This window comes from Myiozetetes cayanensis, unplaced genomic scaffold (genome assembly GCF_022539395.1).
Source record: "Myiozetetes cayanensis isolate MyiCay16 unplaced genomic scaffold, myiCay2020 scf12, whole genome shotgun sequence".
NCBI classification, from domain to species: domain Eukaryota; kingdom Metazoa; phylum Chordata; class Aves; order Passeriformes; family Tyrannidae; genus Myiozetetes; species Myiozetetes cayanensis.
The window spans coordinates 11,370,428-11,390,625 of NW_026086826.1; the positions used below are offsets into that span (position 1 = coordinate 11,370,428).

General features: G+C 41.4%; 2 protein-coding genes across 2 annotated transcripts in view; one reads left to right on the forward strand and one right to left on the reverse strand.

Annotated features, from left to right (window-relative positions):
* Positions 1-4,469: 4,469 nt before the first annotated feature.
* Positions 4,470-18,000, reverse strand: TM2D1 (TM2 domain containing 1). Its single transcript, XM_050306310.1, has 6 exons — positions 17,744-18,000; positions 16,201-16,270; positions 13,740-13,848; positions 9,341-9,432; positions 7,376-7,449; positions 4,470-6,177 (listed from the first exon to the last, which is right to left on the reverse strand). The coding sequence occupies exons 1-6, from the start codon at positions 17,864-17,866 to the stop codon at positions 6,067-6,069; spliced, it is 579 nt and encodes a 192-aa protein (XP_050162267.1). The 5' UTR covers positions 17,867-18,000; the 3' UTR covers positions 4,470-6,066.
* A 365-nt stretch (positions 18,001-18,365) lies between these two features.
* PATJ (PATJ crumbs cell polarity complex component) overlaps positions 18,366-20,198 on the forward strand; it is a 148,993-nt gene continuing 147,160 nt past the window's right edge. Inside the window, exon 1 of the mRNA XM_050306309.1 lies at positions 18,366-19,078. The gene's annotated coding sequence lies outside the window, so the exon portion shown is untranslated. The remainder of the gene's footprint in view (positions 19,079-20,198) is intronic.

Sequence of the window (20,198 nt, forward strand, 5' to 3'; positions counted from 1 at the left end):
TGGCATGGAAAAAGTTCCTTTGGAGCAAGTCATGGTTATCCATATCAAAGCTGCTCCCTGGCCTACAACTGGGAGTCTGGTATGCTCCAGCAGTGGAGCAGGATGTCACCAACCTCTGCATATAGTGCCACAAACTTCTTTTTCAGTTTTAGAATTACAGAATCGCAGACTCGTTTGGGCTGGAAGGGACCTTAAAGACCACCTTGTTCCAACCCCCTGCCACGGGCACGGACACGTTCCACTATCCCAGGTTGCTCCAAGCCCAGTCCAACCCGGCTTGGAACACTTCCAGTGATGGGGCAGCCACAGCTTCTCTGGGCAACCTGTGCCAGGGCCTCACCACCCTCCCAGTCAAGAATTTCTTGTAAGCATCTAACCTAAATTTCCTCTCTCTCACTTTGAACCCAGTACACCTTCTACCACAAATTTTGAATGCTTTAACCTGAAAGGCAACTGGCAGCAGCTCAATGCACCTCAGCACCCCATGGGGGAAACACCAGGGCACCCATCACCTTCACTTCCATCGAGCTGGTGCAAGTTACACGAAAAATGGGAATTCCTGCTCCAGCCCTCCAAGGGGTGTAGGCTCTGAAGGTTTACCCCAGCCCTCCTTGCTGTGCTCTGTGGACTGTCTGCCTCCGAGCCGTCTCACACACCTGCTCCAAGTGCAGCTGTGTATGAGGAGCAGCCACAGGTTCCAAGGGGAGAAACGGTGCTTTTCACATGGAACAAAATGCACAGCTTGTTTCGTCCTGCTGTTGTTTGGGGACAGGTATTTTACCTGATTGCAGCCACCCCCTGGCAGATGCAGAGGATGCACTGGATCCCACCTCCCTCCCCGCCCCACTGCCCACTAAGTTACGATACTGCAGAGAAAAGAAGGAGAAAAAAAAAGAAAAATAATTTGGTGATCAACTTATCAGACTTGGATCAAGTCTGAGCCCAAACCAAGGTTAAATAGGCCTGTTCTAAGGTAGGATTTATATAGCAATTACAGTAATGGAAACTGAGCTTTATAATTCTTATACTGCCTAAAATTCTGCTGTGTCATATGCATCTGCAGAGCCCGAGGAATGTGCTGCTCAGGGAGCACTGCAGTCCTGAAAGCAGCCATTCAGATGGATCATGGAGAGTTATTGGAGCACGTGGATGTTCGAGATTTTAATGAAGCACAAAGAGTTAGAATCAGAAATCCTGAGAAAAGCAGGGGGGTTGTATTTGTGACAAGCAGTATTTTTTAAATGTTTTATTTTGTTCGGAGTTTATGGAACTACATCTGCATCACACGTGGTGCAAACAGCATTCTGAGTGTCCTTTTATCCTTGGATTTCTTTTCCTTTGCTGCAGTCTTAGACCTAGAGTGAGCACAGTACATATTGGCCAGACAGAATCCTCGCAGCCACTTTCCAGTTTTCTCTGTGGTGCAAGGAAAAATACCAGCGTGCTAAGTCTTTGCTGTGTGATAAAGAACAACTTGGGAAGATCTGGGGATCTGATAGGGGGTTTGGCTCCACCTTCAGGAAGCAGAAGGCAGAGAGACAACGCGGGCTTGAGTTTCAGACTCTCTGCAGAAACTGGAGCCTACAACCTCCTCTAACTGACATCTACTGCTCCCCAACGGGTCTTTGCTTCGGATTTACCAGATTATCTGATCTGATGCCGTGGATTTTCTACATGGTTGATACAGCTCTGAAGAGTCCAACTCCTACTAGAAGTACTTGAAGAATTGGGGCAGGATGTCCAGAGGGAGATGGTACATGGACAGACAGATGTATGAACAAAAGGAAACAAAAAGCAGTTTTGAGGTGAAAAAAAAGTTGGGACATGTGGGAATCGGAGAGTTGTATCAAATACCATTAGCCATTCACGCTGTTGCTGAGGTTTCCCTACAGAGTGCGATTTTCTCTTACAATTCCCAGAGATTAGAAAGGTTCTCTGGGTAACACAGATGGATTGAGAGGAAGAAAGTGGGAAGAGCCTTGATCAAATTTCAGTCTAGCAAAACATTTAAGCATATGCCTAAAGTTAAGCTATTTTTTCTCCTCGGATTCAGGCAGAAGATGCAAACAGAACAATCTCCTATATTTCACTTCTTGGCAGACTCTGATACAGGCTGAACCCAGAACAAGGTAGCTAGTTAAAGAGAGTGAATTAAATGAATTCAAATAAAGAAACTGTATAGTTACCATTTATAATAATGAAAAAGGCAGAGTAGTTAGGGATGAGATGACACTGAGTTTGAAAGTCTGTATGATGCATTAGTGACATAATTAGCAATCACACAATTAGCAACAGTCCTATGAGGCAATGGAAATGCAGTCTTGCCTTTGGAATTTCCCCAACTGGGTGCCTGAGCACCCAACTTCATTGTATTTAACATCGTCTTCTGGAGGAAACAGGTTTGAAAACTGCAGAGCAAGCAACAGGGCAGAGACGGCCCAAAAACCTAACACATCTAAAATTAAAAAAAATCTTAAAAGCAGAGAGGAGATGGGAGCAGACTGAATAGACATGGCTGTGCAAGCAAAAATAACTGAATATACTCCTGAGGAACAAAGGAAACAATTCTTGATGGGGTGACAACAGATGTTCTCCAAAAAAAAAAATTCTAAGGGAGCATTTTAAAAACAAAGACCTTTCTGTGGAGCTGAGAAGTTTTACTGGCAGACGTACAGGAATACATCTTTGGAAACAGAATAAAAGCTAACATTTAAGGTGTTATCAGGTCCTGAAAGCAGCAGTGATATCTTCATGTAATAAATAGTGGGTGGCAGTGGAGAGGGAAATGGTGAGGATAACAGAATACTGTCACAGGAAGTTGCTGTGGCATAGCTGAGATTTAAATCCTAGGAGCAAGAACTAATTTGTTCTAAAGTATCTCTAAATACACTTTAAGATGCACAGGTTAACCTAACTGAAGAAGTACAACCCAGAGACATTTATTAATGCAGAGCAAAGACACCCATTTTGCGCTGTGGGAATGAATGTCAAGTGTCCAAAGCTGGATGTTTCTCCCAGCTCCTGCTCCTTCAGATCACGGTTAAGCACATTGCAGAAACCCCTAAAATGGACATCAAAAAAGGAGGGAAAAGGACAGTTTACAGAGCCATTTTTGCAATGACTGAAGTGCATGTGTACTTTGGGAAGATCTGGATTTCATGCCTGGCCAGGATCTGCAGCATCTTCAGTGAACAGCTTCATATGAGTTTTAAAGCTTAAGGCACTTCAAATTCTTGTTTTAAACTCTGGCCTTTACTTTTAATGTTCTTTAATTTTACAGATACAAAATAGTATTTCTCTGCCTTGTTGGAATGTTGAAAGGATTCCTGACTATCTACAAGGCCAGCAGATATCATTTTATCTGAGAACAAGGCAGGAGGATGACATACTACATTGTCTAATTATTTTCATTGCTTTGCAACTGTTTTGGGGGAAACAATCCAGAGGGAATATTATTCCAGTGCAATCAGAACTACAGAGACACTGGGATGGACAAGCTGATTGACAGGAGGAAGCTAAAGCAGGCGGCAACACAGAAAATCATCATTGGACAGACATTTTGATAAATATTCCCGTAGCCAATTTATTATTAACACAGAGGGACAGCTTTACATCTTGCATCACACTTTTCACAGCCCTTATGGTAAACATGCCATATCTGACAATTACAAGATGAAAACAAAGACCTCACTAACTCTCTCCTGGCCCTGCAGTTATTATCTGCTTGCTCAGTTAACCCTCTCTGCTCTTCAACTGAAGGAGCAATATAGAAACACAGACATGCGTGTTCAGATATGGAACAGAACCCCAGCAGCATCCCATACAAGTTCCAAGGGTTGTGCCATCTCTGGCACTAGTTTCTAAAAGGTTTTACAGACATGGGAGAGGGCTGTAGATGAAGTGGAAAGTTGTCAGGAGAAGACAGAGGATGAACTGGAATAAGACTTAAAGGAGGGAGAATTAAATTGCCCTGTCTGGTCGCCCGTGGCTGGATTCTGCCTGTGATGACAGAGCAGTGCAGTCCTGGCATGACCATACACTGCATCACAAACCAGAGCTGCAGAAAGGAAGAATCCCACTGCAGTTTTTATTTCCTGGACTGGCTGGTACACATCGCTTTCTACAGAAACACTGCAACTTGGAATAGCAGATCTTTCTCTCTGCTGGCTACTTGGCTTCTGGGATTAACAAACTATCTGACGGACCTTGTAACCAACTATATTTTCATCTGATTCACACAAAACAGCTCCTAGATTCTTCTACAGACAATGAAGCACAAGATAGACTGCTGAAATCACCACGTCAAGCCCTCTGCTACTTGTACACCTGGAGACACATTTTAGAATGAAATCTTGCGTGATAAGTTGCCCAAGGCTAGTTTTTTATTATAACATCCATGACATCTTCCTATTTTTGCAGCTTCATTATCGGCTTCAGGGTTAAAAAGCAAAAGCAGACAAGTCACAGGATGATCTTAGCCAGGAGATTTTATTTGATTCAAACATCTATTTTCCATCCACTTCCTGTCTTTCAAAGTATTTCAGGAAACAAAACTGATGTGCACAAAGAGCATTCAGTGAGAGAGAAACCAAAGGGAGGTGCAACAAATATCAAGCAAGGGAAGGGAGCTGTAACAGAGTGTTCTTGTCTCTTTGAACCCACAAGTAAAATGCATGGTAGGAAGTATTCCAAAACCACGTCTTTCTTGTGTGAAGGAAGGAATTAATGTTAAGCACAAAGTATTCCTTGTGGTTTATTCTCATTACGTGATATGTCAGGTTACGCTGATTTGGAAAAAAAACAGGATTTCTTGACAAAGCTTTCTGTGCGCTGGGTTTAATGTGGGTTAAAAGGAGACTAAAAACCACAAATTGTGCTTTAAAAAAAAATCAATTTAGGAATCTCATTTTTGGTAATTCCCTTAAAGATACCCTTTGTGGACACATTATAATGTTTTGAAAGTTTCAGCTGAAAAATAGAATAGGCCAAATTTTTTAAAAAATCTATAGACTACAGTTTCTATCACATGGATTTCTCACTCAGTTGCTGCCAGTTTTCCTTAGAAGGTAAAGGGAATATTTAAAATTGGTCAAATAATGTGAAGATTTTGTTTTCTGTCTCTGTGTGTATATACTTTTCTTTAAAGGAACAACATGGGAAACCTTAGTTGTCCTAAAGACTCTGGTCAAATGACTTTGAAGGACACGATTATTTCACAGAAACACAAGGAATCCAAAAAAAGAACCTTTTAAGGGCTTTATTAGTCAAAGAATTCACTCTTTTGACACTGTAGCTGAAAAACACATGCACCAATTTATTTTCAGAAAAAGAAGGTATGTATTTCACTGTGGATGGTTGCAAAGGAGGAAAGAAAAAAAATCAAAATAAGCAGAACAATTATTTCCTCTTCTAACCTCAGGCCATGTCAACATCCACCCTCTCTTTCTGTTATGTGTCATCTAAGGTTCTATTTTTTATGCCTCCATACTTTTTACTGTTGATCAGCACTGACCAAATTTTGCTATTTGACCAAACTTTGTCTTCAAGCTTTACAGAAGTCATTATTTCAATTAACAGAATTTCACAGGATACACCAGAACAAGACTTGGGGATATTTGGATTTTAACAGGATAGAAAGACAGACAGTTTGTGTGGTTTGGGATATTTAAGTTAATTTCCAAACTGCCACTTTCAAAACTGTTATGAGAACAGATCCTGAGTGTAATCCTGGCCTATCCACTCTTTTTCCAGTTCTCTGTAAAACTCTTAATTATACTTACAGACACAGAACATCAGTGCAAATTACAAAAGTCTGCATATTTCACAAATGATATAACTTAGCAAGAAACTTTGTGCTCCCAGAAATAGAGCAGCCACAAAGTTAGACCTCTGAGGTAAACTCATTCACTTTAGGAACTTTCATATTTGATCATTTTCGTTCAAGGTACATTTAATATTCCGTTCTGATGAAGTGCAATTAATAAGTCCTCAGCAATTCCAGTGGACAACTGGATCCAGCTGTTGAAATAAGCAGCACCTATGGATTTGTGACACTTGTTGTCAGGATTAGGGATAGGTCTGCATTTTCCTGAAGGTTGCATTGGTGATGGTGAGCCGTGTGAGCCTCGCACCGTAGTAATCTATGATGTAACTGGAGCCATCGGAAGGTCCAACGATCTGTAAGAGAAAAAAAGAACCAAGACTTTTCAATATGAAGTGAAATATATACTTTGTGCTAATGTCTCAATTACTGCTAATTTTCCCATCATAAAATTAGTCATGCTTAATTAGTCAAACAGAAACTAGATTTATTTTGAAGTTATGCTGCAGTTTAACTGTTTTAGCGAGCGCTGTCTCAGAAGGAACATTTCCCCTGGGCTTCTAATCAACCAAATTACACAGCCAGGCACTGGGACTCAGCTAATCCGGTGAGGATTTGAGTCACAAAATCAGGTTAACAAATGAATGGGCTCCAAACCATTTTTCTTGAACAAAGGAGGGTCTGCAGCAGAGAATTAGACTGATGACAAGTATCTTTGAAACATGGCACAGGTAAGGAATGAAGAGAAGTAGAGAAGATCATGGAGTTTTTTGTTCTGGAAGTGCTAAATTGATGTGGGGTCACCAGGGAGATCAACAAGGAGAGATGAAAGATACTCTCAGCTGGATCTGTAAGTGCTCTGAGGCAAGATCACTGTGATAGCATAGAAAGGAATTTGAGAATGCACAGAAAAGACAAAGCTGCACACAGATATACAAAGATGCACACTTTCAAAATATTTTCCTATAAACCCATAGAAACAACTCCTATATCCACAATGGAGTTTAACTTCATGAAAGGCAGTTTGCAATTCATGCTAAATGGTTGCACTGTAGAATAAGACAATTTGGCAATTTCCTGATGTCACAAGATGTCACTCCAGCTGGGGATTTCACCCTCATGAATCCTACAGTCACAGCTCTCGGTTGATCTGGGACTTGTATTTGGAAGAGAGGCAGAAAAAAGTGGCAATGTCTTCTCTCATGAGTATAAAGCACATGCAAACACAGAACTTCAGGATTTTGGGAACACCAGGACATCTCATGCTGAGTCCAACACCCTGTGTCATATAAAGAGGTTCTGATAAAGTGAATTTATAGTGCTCTTCATTGTAAGTATTTATAAATAGCTAATCTAATTTTTAATTCCAACAGCAAATACACTGATATTTCATGTCTATTCTATGACATCAGTCTCCAAACAGAGCCAAAAAAAATGCCTTGATTTTTCAATACCCAAAGGTTCTTAAGGCTAAAATGCTAACAAAGTATTAGCAATCAAATCACAGCTTTAACAAACAGAGATTTATATCTTGTTTTGAAAACCCTGACTTACCTGCATTGAAATAAGTATGAAATCAATTAGGCTCCCAATTCCACAAAATCCTACAGTGCAGAATTTTAACAAACCTGAAAAATAAAAATAAAATTTAACTGCAACTTTAAGCAACCACTATGAAGTTCTCATGTTTCTGATGGCAATCGCATCTCAAGTCTCTCCCTTTCCAGAAGGGAAAAAAAAATCCCATGTGCATTCCTGACTGTGAGGGTGGTGAGGCCCTGGCACAGGTTGCCCAGAGAAGCTGTGGCTGCCCCATCCCTGGAAGCATTCAGGGCCAGGCTGGATGGAGCTCTGGGCAATCTGGTCTAGTGGAAGGAGTCCCTGCCCATGGAACATACCAGCTGGCATTTGAGGAACCCAGCAGGTCTCTACAATTGCTGGTTCCAGCAGCAGCTCTAGGTCACCTGAGGAATTGGATGGAGAAGAAATGTTTCTGAACCTGGTATTTATTTCTGGAGTACAGGGCTTTTTTCTTCCTCCTCACTTTCCTCCCCACCAGCAGATCACACTGAGAAAATAAACTTCTCTAAAGCATGGAGGGAAAAATAGTGCTCTTCTGCATTAATAATTGATGGTTTCGTTCACAGTGTGTGGGAGAGGAAGAGGTTGATTTCCTGATTTCTTCATACTCAATAGCTTGTTTGTATTTGTGTGCTCTTTAAGCAAAAGAGATGGAAAAAAAAATAAACCAAAGAGCATTTACACTCTTCATTACACTTGCAAAAAATATTTCAATGCCATTAACCTTTCTTAACCACTTTTTACCAAGGCCCAGATAACCTAAAAAATCCCCAGTCAGTCACTGTCATGGAATCCAAAGTGTTGATTTTTATTCTTTTAATCTTTTCTACTCTTACCTATTTGCTTTTGTCTTCTTTACCTTTAAAAAGAGAGAAAACTTGGCTTTGGAAGGGTTTAATTTTAGGTCTTAACTTTGGTACTGGCTACAGTATATTCCAGTAGGGTTAAAGCATGAGCCATGAAGAACGTCACGTGAGAATTAAGGATTTATAAATCTATATATTACTACAATATATTACAAAATAATTATTGCAAATTATTATTGCAAATGCAGTGATAATACAAAAAGATGCACCTTATTGACTGCTTCCAAAAATGTATCTCTTTGTGAAAGAGAGAGACGAAGTCAGTGCTAATCATAGAATCTCAGGGATAAAAGACATGGATGTTAACACAAGATTACTGAGAAGGACAGGTAACGTCATGAAAGAAAAAAAAGAAGTCTTTGCATTTAATGGTCAGAAACTCAAAATTCCCAACTGAAGTAAGACACATTGCTTTTTCCAAATCATTGCTCCATGCTGTCTACACTTAAATTGACTCCCTTTGCCCAGCTCAGAAACAAAGCCAGTAAAAGTTGTTTTAACATACATTTTTTTAAATTATTAACTATTTAAAGTCAGTGGCACCATCATCCTGGGAATCAGGTCCTAAAAATACCAACCAGGAGAGATCTTATTAGAAGTCCCAGTTTCTGCAGAACTGTTATTAACAGTGTGATTTATCTTGAAGCTACGCATTTGCCAGAATAAATTCCATCTCCCAAAACACCAGGTGTACTGTAAATTTGTGTGGTATTTTTCTGGTAAAAATCAAGCCTCATTTAAGTAGCTGGCACGTGAGTCAAACCCACTTCTGTTCCAGTGCCTCCCAAAGAATGCTGTGGTAAACATCAATGCAAAGCAAAACTATGAACAGCAATAACCACGTTTGCTTATTAGGATTTTATCTGTTGGACAACTATATATCCATTTGTCACCACTCCAACAGAAGAGTAGGCTGAGGATAATGCAGAATTTTATCTTGACAATAAAGTAAGGATTCTAGTTGTAAATATTAAAACTATGACTGCCGGTCTTCATTACCTAAAATATGAGTATACACATACAATTTAGTCATAATAACAAGCTTGACCTCAAAGAAAAGGAATAAACTTACCTAATGCAGGATAGCCTAGATAAAATCTATCTGCTCCCAACCATCCAAGAAATAAGGACAGAGCCACTGCCACTTTGTAGGAATATCCATTTCTGCCAAAAGAAACAAGCAATGTAGATAATGACTGCAAAATATATCCACTCATACTTTTGACTATTAAAGTAGTGACTCATTTTCCTGCTGCTTCAGTTTAAAAAAAAACAACAGACTTGTTATTTATCTTCAATTAACGGCCACAGAATTGATAATGTTAAGCTTTCAAACTGGGAAGGCATCCTCCATAAAGCAACCTCAGCTGCTGCAACTCAAGTGTACTCTTGCAGAATACAGATTATTCTGAAACTAAATGATGATTTCTTGTCAAGACATAATTCAGTTGCTGATCCGTCCCCAGTTTCACAGAGCACTTCCTAACAGTTCAGCCCTACTGAGACAAGCCCAGAAAGCCAGGAGGTGTGTGAATACTGTCTGCAGGCATTAGTCTCACACGCAGCCAAATCGAGAGGAACAGGACAGACAGGTGAGGTGTCAGCAGAGACAGTAATTGCAACGAGATCTGAAGGAGAAATGAACCATGGCCACCGGCTGAAGAAGCTGCAGGAAGGATTCAGCAAAAAGAGTAAGTCATGTATCCACTCACTACACTCTAAAAGGCACAAACTCACAATGAAAAGAACTGTTGACTGTACAAAGATGTACAGGGGCAGAGAGGTATTCTAAGTTCAGTTTCCCATGGTTAGTCATACAACATAAACAGATACAATACACTTTTTGAGATTTGTCCTAATTGGCACCTTTCTTGCCAACAGCCAGAGCGATGCAGCCACCAAACCACCTGTAACTCCAGTTCCTGCTGATGTGAACTTTACAATTAATTTACAGCTAAAAACATATCACTCTCAATACCAGAACTTGCTGCCTCGGAGAACAGAGAGCTTCTGAAAACCAAACCCAAATGTAATTAGAACTTAAAAATATTCAATAATTCACTGTTTTGGTAAGTGCACAACTACATGCCAGCAACTATTTAATAGGCCCAAATTAAACTCTTGGTTGACAGCTGAATAAAACAGAGTTTCAAAAAGACAGTAGCTGACAAAAGTCCAAGCACCTTTATTAAGCATTTTCAATGCCAAGTAAAGATTTACCTTTTTGCTTATTATCTAGATTTACTGACTTTAAGACTTAATGGCAACATTAAGTGATTAAATCATGACTCTTACCTCAATATTTGTTACTTGGTGTTTATTAGCAACACGGAACACACCGGGCATTCCTGGAACCTAATGTAATGTAAATTATCATCTTCAGAACTGCCTTGTTGCCACTGTAAAGAACACTTACGGGTTTACTTTAAGTTGAGGTAAACTGTTGGAAATTGTTTATCAGCCACGAAGTGTCAACAGCCCTCCAAGGACACTAAAGCATAAAGAAAGCTGTTACATAAAAAATGGGAACACGGTTTAATTTGAGATGCTCCTGATCAAAAGTAGTAATAAACTGAGCACTTGCCTATGCACTGAGATGTTTTTAAAAGCAGAGCAGTCTGCAACCTCATCAACATCAAACTGACAGGGAGAAGAAATCCAGTATGAAGTGGAAGCATGAGAATACTGCAACAAGACTGCATCCACTTCTGTGTTTCATTTGTCTTACTCTTTCAGATAAAAACATGCACTGAAGACTAAACCAGTGAGTAGGAAAATGACACATCCCAGGCATCTGAAGAAATTTCTAGAATTGGGTAAAAGATGTAATTTCTTTTCCGTTCCTCTTCTGATTTTTTTCTTGCTTCTCACCATCATCAAACCATTATTTTTTCTGCATATCTTTCTTCCAGATGCCATGTTAAAAACTTCTCCTTCCAACTCTTCCTTAGCAGCTGATAATATCAGGTACTGCTTTGGTTCACTCTTTTGAGGTCTCTCACCTCTGCTCAAAGACCTCTCCACACTGAAGCCCATGAATTTCAAAGATTACCACTTCATGGGCTCCTTCCCTGGAGTGGCAACACTTGCACAATGGACATTTAAAAGTCTGCAGAATCAGAGCCTCCGCATGTTAAGCAAAATACATAATAGAAGGCCAATCTAAAGGATTGTAAAATTTGGCCAAAATCTACCTCCAAAACATTAAACTAAAGCCAAACCTAAGCAACCTTGACTCCCAGTACTTCTCTGTTGGAGCAATCTTATTAGCACTTACAAGCTTTTCCTTGAATTATCACAAGGAGTAACTGAACTTGAACACAACCACTTACACAAACATACATCTCCTGGTCTTGCTTTAAAATAACTGGATCCCAGAACTGTTATCTAAATTACAGTTTTGGTTAAGGACAGCTTGCTGATTTGTCCTTTCCAAAAGCTGGGGATAGATTTACCTTCTGTGTCCATGCTAGGACAACCCTGCTACGAGAAGATGCCTTCTCAAACTAATTTTCTGGTTAAATGATGTGCAGTTATTTCTGCCAGAAGACAGTTACAGTTTCCATCAAAACTCATATAAGAGGCTGGAAAATCTCCAAAAAGCAGTAGAAAGGGCAGGGCTATTATTATAATATTAAGTTGGAGATTCCAGCTTAAAATAATGTTTCAAACACTTAGGTAACATTCAAAGTGCCTTAGAAAACATCTATCAGTAACTGGACTACTTTTTAAACACGTGTACAGATAAAAGATGGTGATATTAATCTTGCTGCCATTTTTAACTAGTTTTGGGACTTTATCAAGGACATGCTTGTGTAACTCTTTCTTTTCACAGTTGTGTTTTACTGGAGTTTTCAGCCCAGAAGCATGCTCTTCCCTTTCTGCCACTCTGGCAATCACAGGACTCGAAAAGCCACAGCAAAGTTCTTTTGGCAGTGTAACCATTAATTATTCATCATAAATAATCATCACAACTAAGTTATATGCATCATAAAACAGATTACATTTTTCTGCCTACGGGCTTGGGTTTTAATTAATAAACATAAAGAAAAGTTACATTTAAAAAATGTTTCTGGAAAATATATTAAACCAAAAATATATGTATACTAAAAACCTCTAAACTTAAGAATTACCATCTAATCCAAAGAGGAAGCAATTTTATTAAACTAGTATAGCTCATCTTCTTCTCAGTCCCCATCACAGATGGCATTGAAACACAATTGTTTCTGGACAAAAATGTGACTGAAGTCTAGTTTGAAGCATTTAAATTTGATTAGATGTAATAATATGTTTTCTTCAGTTTGCTGAGCTTTGACTGCTGAGAAAAGTAAATACAGAGAAAATATTTATGAAACTAAGAGGCAGAGCTGTACTTCTAAGTTAGGCAAATTATTGAGCAGTGGGTACCACATAGGAGTTATTTGCCCACCAGAGTGATAAGGAATACCCAGTGAGTATTGCTGGACTTTTCATTTCCAAGGATTCCAGTAGGACAGAAGAAAGAGGTTCCAGTGTGAATCCCAAAAAAAGCAGAAACAAATGGTACTGACAGGTGCTGGCTGATCATTAGCATTGGCCAGTTGGAACATTGTTTGGTATCCAGAGCTCTCCATCACTCACAATGTGCTTTAGAAAAACTAGGTCCAACATTCACATACAAGAAACAGGCTCTTAAAAGACACAGAGGGTTTGATTAAATGCAAAAGTTGTTTAAAAATAGAGAACAGTTGCCCTTAAAGAGATTTTTGGAAGAAGTGGAGAGACTGAAGCTCCCCCAGTATTCCTGCATACTACAACTTCAGCACAGGCACACTGTAAACTGGCATGAAGCACTGAACAGCACAGCCCAGTCCAGCCCTCCTTTCTCCTCTCCCTTTTATCCTTGAGTCACCCTCATCCTTGTGCTGGCACCAGCACTTGAAGCCACTGTACTGTGACTCAAACTGGGGAACTGATCCAAGTTAGCTCAACCCAGATCAGTTCCCTGATGCCGTGGGGTCTGTCAGGGCTGGGAGGGGATGGAGGGGTGTCCCCAACAGCTCCTTCACCAGCTGTACTGATTTTAAGCATATGTGAAATGTGGCCTTAGCATTAGGGGTAAAATTTTGCCAGGCTAAAGTACTAAGTAAAGCAAAGACACAAATATAGCTAAACACAACAACAAAAATGTGCAGGCAAAGACAGATTCACTTATGAACATGCATGTTTTGAGCAACCTGGCCTAGCAGAAGGTGTTCCTACCCACGGCAGGGGCTTCGAAAGAGATGAGCTTTAGGGTCCCTTCCAAACCAAACCATTGCATGACTCTCTGTTGCATCCTTACAGTGTTTATTAGAGGATTAACTACTGGGCAACATGTGTTTGGTTCTATTTTACTTCTCTTTTTCCTTCTGTCAACACATCACATGGTTTTAGAAAAACATCAATGCGAAAACAAAGACAAACGATCACAAAAGCCCGTGAGTACTTACACATTGCGACACTCAATAGGCTTGTAAAATCCAACCTCCTGTCCTGTAAAGACTTTTTCTATGCCAAGGTGATCTTTGCAAGTAATATTTGGTGCTGGTAGACATTGAACTGAGGACAAAAAAATTATTTGAAATTGAGCAGTAACTGACAATCACAGCATTTTTCTAGCAAAACACAACTGAAACAAATTTAAGTTCTGCTGTTGAACGGTCTTGATAAGACAGCACAGTTCACACACATATTACTTGTTTAAAAATATTTTTTTAAGTCCTATGACCAACCTGTATTTTTTCTTTGCTAAATATTAAGCAAAATATACAAATCTAATTGCTGCCCTAATTCCATTGTAATTCCCACTCTGGCTTCAATATGATTCAATGAGAAATCAGAACCTGACATACAGAAAACATTTTCATCATGAGAACAGTCAAATATTGGAACAAGTTGCCCAGAGAAATCCTGTCATCACCATTCCTAGAGGTTTTCAAGGTCTGACTGCACAAAGCCCTGAGCAACCTGGTTGGAATTCAGTGCCAACACTGATTTGAGCAGAAGGTTGGACTACACAACTTCCTGAGGTCTCTTTCTACCCAAATTATCCCATTATTCTTCAGAGAACCAAAGTGGAAATCACAGCAGAAAGTGGCATCTGCTAGAAGTTTGCAACGTATTACCAGAATATTAGTCATTCCCTAATGCTGAAGTCTCTTCTTTTAAAGGGAAAAAACCCAGTCCTTTGCCCACTTTTTAACAGTTTTCAGTACTTGTGAGCCCTGTTGGTTAATTCCATCTGACCTGCAAGCCAGGTTCAATATGTCTTTCCAGATTTTCCAATAATACATACAGGTAAGAGTTGCATTTTTTTTATATCTATCCATATTGCATAGAGACCAAAAACATAATATTCCAGTTATGCCTGGACTTAACTGCTATAAAGCCCCACATTTATGCTACTGATCAATGTGCTTAATCTAAGGCAAATACAAAAAAAATGCATTCCTACTTGTAAAAAAATTACACAAAGAAAGTAGTGCTTTCTGTTACTTTGAAAAAACCCAGTGCAGTTAAAATGTATTGATATAAACAAAGTTGCAGTTTTGTTTTCAGTGTCACTCCAAAACCTCCAAACCTTCTACTCAAAGACACCACTTTGATGCTTTGAATTAACCCCATTTGTCTGGGTGATGGATCCCACAAAGGTGTTTAGGAACTTCAGTGCTTCAAGTATGGGCCAGAAATTAACTTTTTATTACTTAGGTAATAAATTAGGTAATACCAAAAAAAAAGAATCAGCTCAAGTACTGTGGGGACAATCTAAAAACTGCTCTGTGTGTAAAAATGCTGCACAAAGAAAACAACACTAATTAATTTAACAACTTGCTCTACTCTGAAGCTTATCTCCTGTTCAAAAGTATAGTGTATTAAATACAATCACACAGTATTTAGTTAAACAACTGATAATCTGAATTGTGATCGATCTCAAACTACATTACATTCTTTTTACTCTCTAACGAGCCATTTATAGTCAGAAACACAATATAAAAAATTATGTAAAGGACCGAGTAACTCAAAAAGGATCCATTTTAGAGAGTATTTTCACCCAAAATTATTTGGAAAAACCTTCCCTATGCCAGAGCATCCCAGTGAAGAAAATCATTCAACACTTATGGAATGCAAAAATATGAAAAACACACACACGTATTTTGTGGCTGCCCCATCCATAGAAGTATCCAAGGTCAGGTTGGATGGGGCTTGGAGCAAACTGGTCTACTGGAAGGTGTCCCTGCCCATAGCAGGGGTGAAACTGGATGAGCTTTAAGGTCTCTCCCAATCCAAACCAATCTGTGATTCCATGATTTTAAACATGAGTGCACATAAAGTATAACTGCTGTGCTATCAAACCATTTATTTCAATGCCTCAGAACATCAAAAAAGTTAAACACAGGTAGGAAACCAAGGGTTCAATTTAAGAATTTTTCTGTTGAACTCCAAAGTGCATCAGAACTGATCATCGAATAAATGTGCTTTCAAAACAGAGCCTCGTGCAGCTGAACCTAGTAAAGATGGAAAGCACCATGTTGCCTTAAGAAAAAAAAACTTAAAAATTAGAAGATTTTGAAGGCTGTTCCGTCACACGCCAATTCTTCTAATAATTATATGCAAAATCAGTATGACAGGAATGGTTTGTTTTAATCACAGCAGTGCAGGACAGAGCCTAAAGGATCTAACATACATTGAAGAGATTTACCAGAAACCTCACTTAGAAATGTACCAATCAGAGACAATGTATTTATTCCTTTTTAGTAAAGCACCCAATCCACACAAGTGTTTTGGGTTTTCAGACTAATAGTATTACTAATCCCATCTTTTATAAAGCTCATCTATCAGATACACAAATGCATAAACTGAACACTTCCTTGAAAAACACAGTTAATCAATATATAAGTTAGAAATCCTTACCATATGCTGTGTGATTTGTGCAATTCATTGGTTCCTGTGTGCTATTGTCTATTTTAGGCTCATCACACATATATGTTCAGGTAATTGAGGAAAACATTTTTCATATCAAACACTACAACAGGTTTAACACTAATTTATTCCACCTTCCTTAAACCCTGAGGATTTAAAATGCACCTTGATGTTAGTTCCTACCCATGCCCCAAAACAGGAACAGCACATTACCATGCAGCAAATCTGCTAATCCAATTTAATACACCAATATATCGCATAAGCCCCACGTTTAATTAGTGCTGCAGTCAGCACTACCTAAAGGAACTACAATATTTATCAGTCATAGCCTCTGTATTTGAAGGCAAGAAGGTAGCACGTGGCTCATCTAGTCTTCTTCCCTTATTTAAACACCTTGAAATTGAGGCATTTGGTTGAGAAGATTAAATCTACAGGAACATACAAAATTCCAAGAACACATAAAAATGAACATCTGAAATGCCAGGAATTTGGTGCAGAAACAAACTGAGCAGGAACTGACTTCCAGAGGTTTCAACTCCCACAGCCAAGTAAAGCAGGAGCTGAAGCTAGCTTTTCCAAGATTTGCTTTCCTGACACTTTTGATCATCAATAACTGTCAGCTGCCATCCACCAACACGCTCTGGGGAGGGCCTGAGGCACCTTGGAGAGCAGAAGCCTTGCAGGTAGAGCCCAACACCTGTGCCCTGTAGGGCATAAAAGCAGAGTATCCTGAGTTAGAAGCAACACACAGGGATCATCGAGTCTAACTCCTGCTCTGCACAAGACCCCCAACAATCCCACCCTGTCCCTGAGAGCATTGTCCAAACACTCCTTGAGCTCTGTCAGCCTTCGTGCTGTGACCAGTGCTCTGGGGAGCCTGTTCAGTGCCCAACCACCCTCTGCGGGAAGAAACTTTTCCTAATAATAGGGTAAAGACTCCACGTCTCACTCCCGTGTCCTGCAGAAAATAAGAAGGTGGAGAGATGGGGGAGTGAGGTCTTTTATCCCATAGGATCTTCTCTTTGAAAATGGGAGAGACATCCCAAACCTGCCCTGAGGCACACAGAGAAACAGCCCTAAATCACAGAATCAATTAGGTTGGAAAAGACCTTTGAGACCACCGAGTCCAACCTGTGACCAAATACCACGTTAACCAAACCACGGCACAGAGTGACACATCCAGTCTTTTCTTAAACAGCTCCGGGGATGGTGACTCCACCACCTCCGTGGCAGCTCATTCCAATGTCTAATCACCCTTTCTGTGAAGAAATTCCTCCTGATGACCCCACTGAACTTTCCCTCGTGCCGCTTGAGGCCGTTTCCTCTCAGCCTGCACTCTGCGGTGCCTTGCCCCGCTCCGGCCAGCTCAGACCCCTCGGGGCTCCCACCCTGAGGTTTTCCAGGTACCCCATGGCCCTCACCGCCCCCTCCCCTCCAGCCGGGGCTCGGGACAAGCGGTGCCCTCCGCCTCACACCGGGCCCATCACCACGACCACCACCCCCCGCCCCGGCCCGGGCCCCGGCTCCGCTCAGGATATTGCCCCATCCGCAGCTCCTCGCACTTAAGCGACGGCTCCGAGCTCGCCGCTCCCTCTAGGGCTGCGAACCAGAGGAGAAGCAGCACCCGCACCTCAGCCGCGCTGCTCCGGGCGGCCATGACGGGACCGCCGCCGCCGCCGTCAGCTGACAGGGGAGGAGCGGAACGGCCCCGCCGCGGTGGGAGCCCGCGGTGGCTGCGGGGAGAAACAGGGAGTACGCCGGGGTGTTCGTGGGGTGCTAAGGGGGAAGGTTTGGGGTTTAGGTTTTTTTGGGGGGGTGATGTTGAGGGGCGTGGGATGACCTCATTAAATATGGCTGCTGAGGCAGCGCTGAGGGCAGAGCGCGCCCTTACCGAAGATGGCGCTCGGAGGGCCCAGTGGCGAGACGGGCGGGGCCGTGCCCTGAGTAAAGATGGCTGCGCCCACCGCCGCCATCTGCGCATGACTGCCCTCACTTAAAATGTCAAGCGTGAGGCGCCTGGCCCCGGGAGGGGTGGGGGTGATGGGGGACACTGAGGGGAGCCGTGGGGGTGATGGGGGACACAGAGGGGAGCCGTGAGCAACCACGGGGAGCCTCTCGGAGTCAGGCTGCGGCTGCTCCGGGTGATGGCACCGCGGGCAGGACGCACCCTGAACCGAGCGGAGGGTGGCGGGGCCGGGTGAGGGAAGAACGTGATATGAACCCTCCCTGCCCTTCTAAACACTGACTGGTGTTGGCCCACCTGGTGAAATCGAACCTGTGGGTGTTCCTGGTGGCGTCTGGAGTTTGCTGGATACTTTAAAATAAGTTTTAAAAGCCCAGGAGAGGTTAAAAGTGTGACCTGTCAGCACCTGCCAAACCAGGTTAACCTGGGCTGGCAGTCAGGTGGGTCTGATGTGCTGGCACTGTGTCCACCACACCCACAGCAGCCGGATTAAGGAAATTCTTTGAAATTGTTACTTTATCTTTGGATGAAACTATGCATTGTTAAAAACGCTTTTTATTTCTATTTTTCAAATGAATAATTAATGCCTGGAGCAGGCAAGCTTTTATCTTCATCAGCATGTGCTCTTTGTAAGATATTTGGTGGTGATTACATTTTTCTTTTCTCACTTTCTTAACAGCTGTTTAATGCTTTTCTAGTGTGGCTGTTTCAGGTTTTTCTAGTGTTTGAAGGAGTCAGTTTTTCACTGATGAACTACTGGGGATCCCAGGCTGTTTATAGGAGATGGAGAAATCATTTGGGGTAAACACACCAGGAAAGGCAGCATCACTGTCCTAAGTTCACATCAGCTCAAGAAGCGTTTCCTGAAAACTGGACCTAGAAAGCTGGAAAATCAACTCTGAGACGGTACTGATTAGAACATCATCATTACCTAGCCCTTCTGGAAGTCTTTTGGGTTTACTGGGGGTTACTTTGGTGAATGGTGACTTGTGTCTAGCATGTCAATACCAATGAAAGGTTTGTCCTGGTCCCAGATACTCAGAATCTGTAAAAGTGCGGATTTAAAACATGTGGATGGCTGACAAAGAGCCCAGCTAGCGATGTGAAATATTGCCATCTAACAGCTTTTTGGGAGATTTGTGTAAACTGAATTGGCAGCCTGGAGTTCAGCAGGCAAAGTATGCAAATGAAAATTGATACCCCTTTCAGCAACTGGAAGCGAAAGGCCAGGGCCAGAGCGCGCTCTGAGATGAACTCAGCCCTCGGAGATGGAGACAGAGGTGCACTGATGGGAAAAGTGCTCGGCTCTTCTGTCTGCAGCACGTCTCTCGGATGGATAAATACACCACTCGCTGTTCATCACTGTCAAGAAAATTGTCACTTCTCACGAGCGCCACATTAATTAAAACTGAGAGTCACGACTGGGAAGTTGGGCGTTTGGAGCTGGAATGTTTTAAAAAGGGGGATGAAATGGTGTGTTCTTAGCATGTTGCATGCTCTAGTGCAACTGCTGCTGCTTAGTAAAACAAAACAGGCACTAGAATGAAGGGAAATCGATGAGAAATTATTTTCCAAATCTGTAGCCCTTACCGTGTGCAATGAGCAGGGCTGTGTGAGATTAGCAAATGAGCTCATGAAACTGTGTAGCAGAATAAATATTATAATTTGGAGATTTTGATTATTTTACGTCTGCTTACGTATCTAATTTTTTTTAAATCAGAAAGCAGGCTAACAGATAGCCTATCAGGGATAGAAAGCACCTGCATTTCCCACAATTAACTTCCACGAAAATGGTGCCTGTTCAGTATTTTGTGACTAGTGGATGGAAAACTTTGCTTTTATTGCCATCCTGGGCATTGCACTGTTTCTTTGGAAGCTGCAGTGACGTGGTGTGTTTTGGGGTGCTGTTGGGAGCAGAGCTGGCTCGGTGCTCTGTGAGAGAAGTCTTGCAATCCCTTAACTCCATCCAAGTCCACGTTTTCCTATGTTTTTTGCCGTTCCCTTGTGTGAAGTGGTGGGGGGCTGC

What these genes read in the sequence shown, in the direction of transcription:
- TM2D1 (XM_050306310.1), bottom strand. Translation starts at nt 17,866, where the DNA reads ATGGCCGCCCGGAGCAGCGCGGCTGAGGTGCGGGTGCTGCTTCTCCTC. An exon ending in CCTATTGAGTGTCGCAATGT is followed by an intron (nt 9,433 to 13,739) that starts GTAAGTACTCAC and finishes TTCTTTTGGCAG; the next exon opens with AAATGGATATTCCTACAAAG. An exon ending in TCTAGGCTATCCTGCATTAG is followed by an intron (nt 7,450 to 9,340) that starts GTAAGTTTATTC and finishes TTTATTTTTCAG; the next exon opens with GTTTGTTAAAATTCTGCACT.